General features: G+C 35.7%; 1 protein-coding gene across 10 annotated transcripts in view; it reads right to left on the reverse strand.

Annotated features, from left to right (window-relative positions):
• DMD (dystrophin) overlaps positions 1-12,592 on the reverse strand; it is a 1,193,355-nt gene that overhangs the window by 694,241 nt on the left and 486,522 nt on the right. For all 10 annotated transcript variants that reach the window (XM_054050408.1, XM_054050369.1, XM_054050393.1 and 7 more), the window contains 2 exons: positions 12,172-12,351; positions 6,248-6,423 (listed from right to left, as the gene is read on the reverse strand). In XM_054050408.1, the coding sequence (XP_053906383.1) occupies positions 6,248-6,423; positions 12,172-12,351 (356 nt within the window). The remainder of the gene's footprint in view (positions 1-6,247; positions 6,424-12,171; positions 12,352-12,592) is intronic.

The raw sequence follows: 12,592 nt of genomic DNA on the forward strand, positions 1-12,592 counted from the left end.
TAACAATACAAGAGCGAAAGCTGCATTTTTCTAAGAAGAAAAGGGTCAAACAGCCCAGGTGAGTTGCTGTAAAAGTGCTAAGCAAACAGCTGTTAGTTCTGACTAATATGATTCCTTGGACAGCAATGGGCTATTTGAAACAATAGCTATGAAAAAAAGCCATTATTAATAAGTCATAGATTTTACTTTCATATGTTTTTCTAGAAAAATCCTAACTTTTCTAAGTAATGGAGCATTAGAACCCCAAATATAATAATTTTCAAAAAATGAAGGCTACTCTCTTTTAAAAAGATTATGTTAACAGTTGTTAAATGAAGAAAACACTAGATGGAGCAACTACCCTATTTTAACATGCCTTTTTCTTCAAAAGGCGTAAAATCTCTTTCAATTCTGAATATTAACATTATATCCATAATTATGTTAAGTCAAATAAACTTTCCTCAGAAACATTAGAAACATGTACAAAGTTATTCACTAAAGAGCAAAGAAAGGTATCTTTGCACATAATTAAGAAAACATTAATATTATAAACATGTTTAAATTAAGTGTTAAGTAACTCTAACCTGTTTGCTTTTTGAAAACCTACTGTGAACACAATAATTTGCAGATTTTTCTATGCTACACAACTGACCTGTTTTTCCCAGAATATCATGAAAATTAAAATGTTGCCTTGTAATCCTTTCTCCCATTTATGGCATTTTTTTTTTCACTCTGTTTTACACTGATCCTAGTCTTAGGACTAGAGATATGCCTAAGAAATACTTTCAAGACCTTTATTATACATTTCCAAGTAGTTTTCCTTTCTCAGTTTCAACTTCATTCCTTTGGAAAACGGAGCCTTCCTATTATTAGTAAAAGATCTTAGCACATGCCTGAATTATTCTGGTATTTTTAAACATTATTTTTGAGGTGGTTCTAGATTTTTTGGTGGAGTGGTAGGAGAAAAAAAAAAAAAAGTTGCTTCTTATCTCTGCTTTCCACCACATGCAGCAAAAATTTGCTTTAGGAGGCAAGAAATATCAACAGCTTCTTCCATATGCATTTATGGGACAGTGAATTTGGGCAAGGGAAACATGACATTAACTTTTGTCTATGCTATTGGCGTACAAGTCAATTGTTTCTCCTCAGTTCTTCAGTATAAATTGATTCTCTCAAACTTCTAATTCCTTCCAAGTACTTAGAAACTTAAAATTAAAAGCATTTTAGAAAGCTTGATGCTTAAATCTTGGCCATTAATTGTTTTTCCTCAGCTAAGTAGCTGGACACCATAATTTTACGCAGTCCACTAACACAATATTCACAGAGTAGCCAAACTATTCCTTCTTCCTTAAATCTAAGCACCTTGCAATTCACACTGCAGGTGCAGTGCATTCTTAAGATGTTCTCTAGACTTTCTAATACATACAGATCACAGGAAAGAAAATCTGGAGCACATTTTTTTTCCTAATGTCTAGCAATGGAGCCTGATGCATTTATTTTGGGCATCCACGTTTACAGCAACAACTACGCCTAGAGCTTAAAAACAGATGAAAAAAGCTGACAAAGCCTGGAAGCGCTATTCACCACCTCAAAAAGTACCCAGGCCCCAGTATGCCTTGTATCCCTGGCTCCCAAAACACTGGGCAAGAGAATGCAATATGTTGTAGCGTGATGGCAGATAGATGTGCCACAATCAGATCATGCACCCTCAGAAGCTTCTGACAAGCATTCAATAATTGCTGGTGTATTTTTAATCAAAAAAACCTAAACAGTGCAGACTGATCAACTCTTAGTCATTAAGTGCTCAGGGAAAATTCTGTACATAAACACACATACAATACGGAATGATATAGAAGAGGCAGGTTGAGAATCTCCATTCTCTTAGTTTTTTTTCCAGAAATCAAAAGCTATGAAGCACTATGGCCTTGTTTTCCCTTGGGTGTAGGTACATTTAAATATACAGACCTCCCCCCCGATAGTTAATGCAACAAAAGACCCAGAAAGTAACTGACTGACTATTTGGGAATACATCAGAGAGAATCTCCCAGCAAAAACACATGGATGAAAAGGGTATCTAGTCACCAATGAACATAGACATTTTAGCTGATCACCCAGATTTTGAGATAAATTTTCTTCTCCTATTCTTATGCTTATACTCAGTACAAATTTATTACTAGGGAAAGACAACAGCATATCGTCAAATATATTAGTTTATAAGATTGAATTTTTATATTTTCATAAATGCAGACACAATAACCACCATTCTGAGCTGGAACTCCTGCTCCGGAACACCTGCTCTGACTTTCTAGAGAGAAAAGGTACATAGTCCCTTTTTGGCTACTTAGTTGGAAATACCAAAAAAAAAAAAAAAATTAACTAAATGGGAAAACTTTGCCTTCAGATAATTTAAACATAATTCATCCTGTTTCACAGCTGTGGGTATTTCTGACATTGTTTTTGTTGCACATTGCAATACCATAGGTCCACTCGCAAGTATTCAGTGAACTGGTGATCATATGATGCTATGATTGCATTGTTAAATCTCTTGAAGTCTATTAAACAATGAACTGTTGCTAGAACTCAGCTTTCTTTCCTACCACATCAAAATAAAAACCTGATCTGTGCAGCAATGAAGAGGACTTTGATCTTAAACATATATAAGAAACCAGAACTTATTCAATTATTTAAAGTCATCCTAGACAAAGACTGAGAAGTACAGTTCCAAGGTTCATATCTTGACACTATCCAAAAGTTAAACGGAACATGTACAGAGAATGAGTATCTTTTAGACAGTGTAAAACATAAATCAGCCCTCCTCTAAACCTAGCATGCAATGGTGAAAAACCATTAACACTCTAAATTTGGTAGCAGATCTGCCAATAATACTGTTGCAAACAATCATCATCTCCAATTTCATTATATCCTATTTTCTGTACATGGATCTATATATATACATACACAATCATAGAATAATTTGGTTGGAAAAGACCTTTGAGATCATTGAGTTTAACTGTACCTGCCCATAGGTACAGCTGGTACCTATCTGCCTCCATAGACTTGTGAATGTCTAATTGGCTGAGCAGGTCTATAACCACTTCCTCTTGGATCATTGGAGCTTTGCTTTGCTCTTCCCACCCTGTCTTCTGGCTCAGGAGGCTGAGTACCCAGAGAACATCTGACCTTACAATTAAAGACTTAGGCAAAGAAGGCTTTCAGTACCTCAGCCTTACCCCCATTCTTTGGCACAATTGTTTGCCCTGCAACCAGTAAAGGTTGGAAATTCTCCTTGGTCCTCTTGTTGTCATTAATATATTTGTAGAAACATTGTTTATTATCTTTCACAGAATTGGCGAATTTACATTCTATTTTTCTTTCTGCATGATCTCACTTCATCCTTGCAACCCTCCCAAGATGCCTGCCTCTTTTTCCAAATCTCATACACTTTCCTCTTTTTTTCTGAGATCCACCCAAAGCCCTCTGCTCAGCCAAGCAGATTTTTCCAGCATATGGGGATGACCTGCTTTGTGCTGCCAGGATTTCCTTCTTGAAGAGCGTCTAGCCTTCTTGGGCTCCTTTGTCCTCTAGGACTGCCTCAGAAGGACCATTATCAACCAGCCTCCTTGAGAATTCTATCCTCGCTTGTTGTAAAGCTTTAGGCAGACAACAACTAAAACACTTAAAAAAAATTATAATTTTCAGTATTTCTGAACATAAACAATTCCTGTAATGCAGCTAATTCCTGCCCTTTGCTAGTTTCCTCACATAACAACTTAGAAGTCTTTACTCTGCTGTACCCTGCCAAATTTACTTTAAGTATTAGGGCAAATCAAAAGAATACGAGCAAGAAGGAAAATATAAACTAATAATATATACTTTGGAGCTGAGAAAGGAAATTCTGCTGCAAGTTGGTCTCTAATTTTATAACATATAGCTATCTATAACAATACCTTTTATGAAGATCTGCAAAATATAGGTTTAAAAAATCACCCTGTTAATTTAGTTTTAACAATGACAATACTTTCCTCTATAACAGTACAGCCACATTTGACTCGCTTACATTTACATCAAGTAAATTACGTCAGTCTGGGGAAGAAAAGGTGAAAAGTTTAAAAATACCAACATTTTTAAATTTCAGGGGAATTTCTAGTCTCAATTTTTTTTAATTTCATAATTAAAGAAGCCAGTATTTTCAAGGCAGAGACCATTCCTTAACATAGGTTTACTCTTGCATATAAGACAAAAGAGCTTTGATTGTGTTTGAGATATTTGCACATTACTACATCCCCTCTACAAAGGGATCTGGACAGGCTGGATCAATGGGCCAGAGCCAGCTATATGGGGTTCAACAAATCTAAGCGTCATGTCCTACAATGGGACCACAACAACCCCAAGCAACGCTACAGGCTTGAGGAAGAATGGCTGGAAAGCAGTTCAGTGGAAAAGGACTTGGGGTGTCAGTTGACAGCCAGCTGAATATGGACCCAGCAGTGTGCCTGGGTGGCCAAAAAGGCCAATAGAATCCTGGCTTGTATCAGAAATTGTGGTCAGCAGGACCAGGGAAATGACTGTGCCTCTGTACTCTGCACTAGTGAGGCTACAGCTCAAATACTGTGTTCAGTTTTGGGTCCCTCACTACAGAGGGACATTGAGGTACTGGAGCACGTCCAGAGAAGGGCAATGAAGCTGGTGAAGGATCTGGAACACAAGTGTTATGAGGAGCAGTGGAGGGAACTGGAATTGTTTAGCCTAGAGAAAAGAAGGCTGAGGGGGAGACCTTATTGCTTGTATAAGTACCTGAAAGGATATAGCAGTAAGGTTGGTGTTGGTCTCTTCTCCGAAGTAATAAGTGATAGGACAAGAGGAAACAACCTCAAGTTGCACCAGGGGAGATTTAGATTGGATATTAGGAAAAAATTCTTCATTGAAAGGGTTGTCAAGCATTGGAACAGGCTGCCCAGGGAAATGGTTGAGCCACCACCCCTGGAGGTATTTAAAAGAGGTGTGGATGTGGTGATCAGTGGCACGGTGGACTTGGCAATTTAAAGTTTACAGTTGGATTTGATGATCTGAAAGGTCTTTTGCAACCATAACATTTCTGTTCTATTCTATTTAGTCTAAGTATTTTCTATATGAGGAGTAGGTATCCAATTTAAGGAAAAGGGGGTGAATCACACTTTTTGCATTATATATAGAGTGTTCCTAAATAATAAGGCTAAACTAGATACCTTACTTTTAGAATGGCCATAGGGAGGTAAGATAAGTCCCATTTTAGATGCCTATGTATGGAAAAAGGTGCCTTTAAATATCTATTTTTTCAATTACATACTCCAATTAAAAAAAAAAATCTCATATTCTTTTCACCTATTCTTGGTATATCTCATTCTTCTTAATAATTTGAAGACTTCCTTACAGGAAAACAATTTATCATTGAAAACACATTGAATTTAACAAAGGTATTTTCTACAAAAATGAGATACTGCACACAGTTTCACATTCCTTCCAGTCCTTAAATCTTTTACCTGGGAATTCATATGTTTATCTGAATATCAAAAAACATTTCCAAAACAAACACTGCAATGAGTCTAGCTTCTTAGCATCTTATTCAGAAATCTAATTCAGTCAAATCTAATTCACCCAATCCTATTTCAACTCATTAGAAACTCTTCTTGTGACTTTAATAAGCATTCAGTATTAGTCTAAAATCCCTTGTCACTTGTACTTGAATTACAGAGGAAAAAATCTGAATATAATGATACTTCATGTTTCACCAAATATTAACTCTGTCTCTGTAGAACTGCTATTTGTACTGTTGACCCACAAGCCAGAAAGAATATAGATTGAACTTTAGAAACCAGGCAATATCTGCACTACTAGTATGATAACTATAACTCTTTCTAAAGAGTGTAAAAAGCTGAGAACTAATAGAATGCTTCTTGTCCTTCAAGTTTCCAGACTATAGTCATGTGGGAACCCTATGATGCCATCGTAAGGACTTCTACTGACTAAAATTATTATCATGATGATATTGACACAACGACTAACATTCCATACTGCAAAATACTTGGACTAGAACTACCAAAAAAAAAAAAAATCCACAACTCATCCTGAGTAAAGAAAGATAATAATCAATCAGTACCTTAATAGAGAACAGCAATGCAATTTTTATCTCAAAAAAAGTATACAGCAAGCTATTGCAGTCAAATGACTATTTTTGCATTCTCATACAAACTCTATCAGCATTCTCTCTGCATCTCTTAATGATTCTCACCTCTTCCTAATTTCTGAATCCACAAGGAGTTGCCTCTTTTTGTGAGGTGGAGGTGGTGGGAGTTCCTCTTTAGCATGCTTAACCAGGATTTGTTCTCTTGTGGTCACCATAGTTACAGTTTCCATTACAGTTGTCTGTGTTAGTGATGTCTGAGTGGTAGTGACAGGCTGCGAAATCTGTGAGAAGTATTAAAACAGAGGTCACACATTATTTGAAAAACTTCAGTGAAGACTATTTGAAGTAGCAATAGAAAATAATGAGAAACTGCTCCCATCTGATCTTAGGCTGGCTGTAAGGAAAAGATGACATTATACGCAACTCAAATCAAATTGTGTCATCTGTGTGAACTAGATATCTGCAGAAGTCAATATCAAAATCAGAAAAGATCCTAAACAGAATGAACTTATGGCTCCTTCTAAATCACGCTGAATGAAGAAAAGAAACGAATGGTCAATTTTATGAGGGAATTGAATGATAGCAAATATATAAAATGCTACAATTGCTGGATGTTACTCTGCCTCCATTCTGAAGGTTTAGTCTTTGTGAAGTAGTAAAGAGCACAAAACTATCAATTGTTATTTTTAGTGTTTATATTAACTTTCAAACTAGAATGTAATTCATCACAATCTACTTGCACAAAAGAGCAGTTAGCTTTCTGTCAGGAAATCTTAAATTAGAAAATTATAAGAGAAATTAATTTGCATCATTGTTATTCCACAATTAAAAACTGATGTTAAGGGGTCATAACGGATACTAATACACATAATATGTAAACACTGTAAACACCACCAGTCTAATGCATTTAATTTTGCATGGTAATACAGAAAAAACCTAAACGCTTCATTTGGTTCAGCTGCATAAAGAAAAAGTGAACTATGAGAAATATTTTCTGCTTGTATTTGTTTGAAGGACACTGTTAGTGTGTGTAGAACCTGTTTATACTTGTTTCCATATAACATCAAACTACAGACTTGCCACTTAAACATGGGCAGCTGTTCTTAAGTCCCTAAACTCAAGAGAAATGGGTCACTTCTTTTTTTGGTTCTGTCAGATGATGGCTCATTTGTCAAAATGCTCTAGTTACAGCTCCAATGACCACCTCACAGTTTAAGGGCAATGAAACAGAAAATAAAAGGAAGAAGTTATACCAGGAAAGTCTCGCTTCTTTGCTTATTGCCAATGTGTAAGAATTAGAAAAACTCTCCAATTCAGTGGCTAGAATGCCAGTACCTAAAATTCCATGAAACCGTATATAAATACACAAATTATTTAGTAGTTCTTGCATCAGAAATTCAGTACAACTATTGAGTTACTTTATTTATTGAGACATTAGTGTTTCTACGTAAGATGAAGAAAAGGCATGTCAGGTACTTCACTATAACACTTTTCTCAAAATATTTTCTTATATTGAGAAATAGAGTGACAAGGAAAGGGGAATACTGCTAGCAACCAGCCTCTTCTCAGCAGGCAACACCAATAAAGCTAAAAAAAATTCTTGGAACCCCCCCAAGTTGTTGCCAACCTTGTCGAATCTGTTACACAGTCTTCAAAACAAAAAAGTCTTCTTGCTCTTTGTCCAGTCTGGCAGCCAAAGTGATGAGTTGGAAAGTCCATTACCACTATAATTTTGGCAAACTTTTTTAAAGCAGTAAGTCCAATGCAATGCTTCTCCCTTAAGAAATAACTAGCTGTCTAGGCTTTAGAGAATAATCTGGACTATTCAGAACAGTATAAAATTAAGACTCAAATCATAATTTTTTTTCAAATCTCTGGATTAATTCTGTCAATTGAAGTAAGCTGCTTGTGAACTGCAGAGACTTAGCTAATGTACAAACTACATAAACTTTTGGAAGAGAAAAGCATGTAGCTGGCTTTTTAATCGCTACAATATTATGTATTAATACGTTTATTTTAGTACCCTCAGCAACGTGTATTGACTTTGATATTTTCAACTACAGAAATCATGACAATAATAAGGAAACGGTTCCATACAGTTTTATTAAAACTTTATACAGCTTTCTTTTAAATTTTATTTTTAATTCATTTTATTTTGGGGCAGAAAGGAAAAGCAAATTAAAGCTTCTGAGGTCTAGGGTTCTATAACATTTGTCTATAACACCTGATGCCATCTTTACCTGGATTGACCCTATAGCTAAGAACACTCAAGATAATTCCTTGCTCCTAACATGCAGTTCTGAGCACATCCTTCCTTTCCTCTACTCAAAAAATCTTATAACACTTGGTTTTATCCAAAAATCAATGATAAGATGATGTTTCTGACACCTGAGGTCATTTCCTGTCATGTTTCCATTTGCCAGTCAATACCAGGGGACAGTTTAAAGTGAAGAAAGTGTAAAACAGAATAAACCACTACTAATGTACTTTAGAAGTCACCCCCAGCATAGTACCCATTACACAGGAGAAATAGTTTCATCTTGTGACTGGGAACTGTGCTTCAAAAGCAGGCAATGCAATTATCATATGCTCAGAGCAGTTAAGTCACGATGTTGTGGGGGTAATGATTTACATGTCAAAACAGTAAAGAACTATTTTTCATGCTTAATCAATAGGAGTGCAGTTTAAATACTATATACTTCAAAAGGAGAACAGAGAAGTGAATCTGAATTTCATAACCATTCTAATTAGAGACTGGGTACAACTAAAAGGTACTGAAGATCACGCTGCAATGTAACTCTGCAAGGTGAAGTTGTTTCACATTTAAAGAGTGTACACACTTTAAAGGGCAAAGGAAAATCCTTAAAATTTCAAGGAAGTACCAAAAAGGAAGTAGCTTTTATTAGCTTCCCTCGGAAAAAACCCAACCAACCAAATAACAACATCAAGAAAAAAACCCAAACAAAGCCCCACCTCAAATCTGTTCACTGGTATGTTTCATGTATCATTCAAAGACAGTCTAAATAATGACAGCATAGTTTCTTCATCCCTCTAAGTTCCTGACAAATTAATGTGAGTCTGAGAAGGGGTAATGTAGTCTAGGCCTTTAGCCCACTAGAAAATCACTTGGCAAGTGCTAAGGTGACTTACAAAGCTGCATATTAAAAAGCTTTCAAAATACAATGTTTGCCTGCCGTTTGTTGAAAACATTGAAACATGTTAAACATTGAAACATGTTGAAACACATTTCTTTTCAGAGTGGACAAATTTAAATGTTCCTTTTCGTCCTCTAGAGGCAAACATATGTACAATGTGCTGATAGCACTTCAGTATTTTTATGTCATTTTATTTCTCATTTATATGGCACTCTACCTTTAATGTCATCCTTTATTACTGCTTTTGGAAGTGCCCTCATTCCTCATAAACTCATATTTTTCCTTAACATTCACTTTTGGAGCTATCATCTGTTCTTTGATGAAATGTATGTATGTGAGTGGGGAAGTTTGGATGAGGAATGGTGTTTTCTTTAGTTCGGGTAGTTTTTCAGTACGATTTAGTGAAGCAGACTGACCTCACCAAAGGTGGTTTAGAGTTTTTTTTAAAGTTATGCATACAGATAGTCTAAGCAAGTTGTTCTTGTCCTCGTTTCCACTGTGTCATCAGTGAAGGTAAGTTGACATTTTCCTGACAAGGACAAACTACTTTTGCAAAAGGTATCTTTCTCTCCCACCTTTGCCATCCACTCATTTGCAGCAGAAGCTTCAGCCATGAATTCAGATTAGATGCCTAAATTCAGTGCAATGAATTCAGACAAATACAGGAGCACTCATGTTCTACTTTCTGCACTTTTGCTTTGGGATATACAACTGCTTCCTATGTCTAGCAGGAGAATCAGCTTTGAACTGAGGCTGAGGTTGTCTCTTCCATTTAATTTCTTATTTTGTTAACAAGTTAATCATTTAGTGATAATTCAGTAAGAGAGAGAAAGGAAATAATGACAAAATATAATTATGAAAGTACTATGAGAATTATTAATGAATGGAATAAAGTTCATTTTGAAGTCAATATCTAAGTTCAATAAATAAAATATCCATTTTCTGGGAGATTTTAGTGAAAAATGTTTTATTTGCCACCCTCTTCAACTACTCTACTCCCTAGTTCATGATTAGAAAGAATAATTAGATCTTCTAGAGGCATTTTTTTTCTTGCAGTCTAAATGTGGCAATGAGCTCTGTAATGAACAAATGTATAAACCCCAGTAACATCACCTGTCCTGTCCTCATAGAAACATGTGGCAAAAAGCAAACCATCAGTACTTTATTGAAGACATATCTAAACCATAACAGTGCCTTAAGAAGCACTCATTCAGTTAGCACTGAATGTGCACTGTCTCCAGAATTTGGGGCATTTGCCTACAACAGCTGATCAACTCCATGCCAAGCAAAGTAGCTTGTCCTTGCAGGAATCAACTAAGTTGAACCTTATCAGCTGAAGTGTGTTGCTATGATAAGACAGTTACACTGTTTTGGGAATCTAAATTATCACCCATCTGTGCTTCTCTATGATGTATGGATATACAGCCTCAGGACTGCTCACTGCACAAGGAGGTTATCTTTTCTATAATCTAAGTTCCATTTTCAAAGCCAGTATCTGCTTTTATGACTGATCAACAAACTAAATAACTCTTGAACACCTTAGAGTGATTTACTAATTTCTTCAGACCACATGATTCTAGCTATCCCAAAATAAAACTACATCTCTGGATCTTCCTCTGCATTGAAACAACAGGGTCTCCACAGAAAATATACAAGAGTTAAATTAAGTTTCCAGCCATTACAAATGCTGTGTAGCACAAATGGGCTTTGTCTTCTGTTACTGAGGGAAATCGTTCCCCTTCCCCATTTTCTTGTGTTGTTTTCTCCCAAGCTGATTTTTCCAGCTCCTTCTACATAAGAAACTGTCACAGAGCAAACTACAAGACCAAACTATTTGCTAGAAGCAAGGTTACTGAGAGGTATTCAGATCACTACAGGAAATATAGCAACTTTTATTTAATTATTCAGGCATAACTTAGTAGAAGCCTTAGTATAGAGCAACAAAAACGTACAGCATGGTCAACAGAACTAAAATAAGTTGACAGGAACTATGAAAGGCCGTCTCAGGACAGGACAGAGGTGCAGGTAGTAAAATACAGCTGTTTTTGTCTTTAAAATGTCTTGATGTTAATTCCCACGTCATTATGTGATAATGGGCTGCAAAAAGGTGAGCTGATTTGTGTTTAAATCCAATAAGCATGAGATTCTGACAGATATGTATTTGATAACACACTTAGAGCACTGATTTCTGTTATCTGATTTAAAAAATGTGAAACTTTAAAACTTCGATTTCTTTTTTAATATATTATGGTTAATATAAAGGAGCAGGGTAAAATAATAGAGGATTATATTCTTTTTTCCTTGGCATTTGGGCTACAGGTATGGATTGATTTCTTTATTTTTCCAAGAAACTTCTCTTTTTATGGCCTCTTTTTTTAATCTGTAAATCAGCATAACATGAGCAGAACTAAAACAGTAATCTACTATAAACTTTCACTGTTGAAAAGAAATAAAAATAATTTCTCTTTAAGTAGCAAACGGTTCTTACACTAATTTCAGATTAAATGCTACTCCATGGTGACAGCCATAAGAACGATGTATTTGGAGTGACAAACTATTATAGGTTAAAAATAAACTAACTGGAAAGAGTATTTTCATTATGGATTGCATCATCCCTAAAACGCAGTAAGCAACCCAAGAAAGTAATCTACACTATAAAGAGAGATCAAAAACTAGAGAAGGAAATAAAATTCTGGAAAGTTATATTATAGCTGTATTATGCTGTCCTAAAAATAAAATATGTCTTAAGCAATCATGCAGGGGGAAAAATACCAAACAAAAACAATATGACAAACAGCACCAATACTACTTCAAGCGTTTGGCTGGCAAAGGATTTGGCTATCATCAATTGACAAAACGATGGTTTTAACAAACCTGTTCAGAAGTTCTCTCCACCTTCTGCACAAGGCTATCCCAGCGCTGGGAAAAATTTTCAAGACGACTTTCCAGCTTTTGAGCCACTGCTTTATTTTTCACAGCTACAAGGAGGTCTTGGCTGAGTGACTTCAGCTTACCCATCATTTGTCTTTTCATTTCTAGATCTCCTTTTAGGATCTGTTAAACCAAGTTACAGCGGTAAGAACAGTAATTCATACAGGGGAAAAATAAAAAACAACAAACCCAACAAACTTAGAAGAAAAATCCCAATGAGAGCATCATAAATAACCAAAAATGTGTATAGATATTTCATATAAACTCCTATACTTCCATGTTGTTGTTACCGTAAAAGCTATAAGCAGAGCTGACATAGTGGAATGGACACATTGCACTTCATAAAGCAATATAACATGACAGG

This window comes from Cuculus canorus, chromosome 1 (genome assembly GCF_017976375.1).
Source record: "Cuculus canorus isolate bCucCan1 chromosome 1, bCucCan1.pri, whole genome shotgun sequence".
Taxonomy (NCBI): Eukaryota; Metazoa; Chordata; class Aves; order Cuculiformes; family Cuculidae; genus Cuculus; species Cuculus canorus.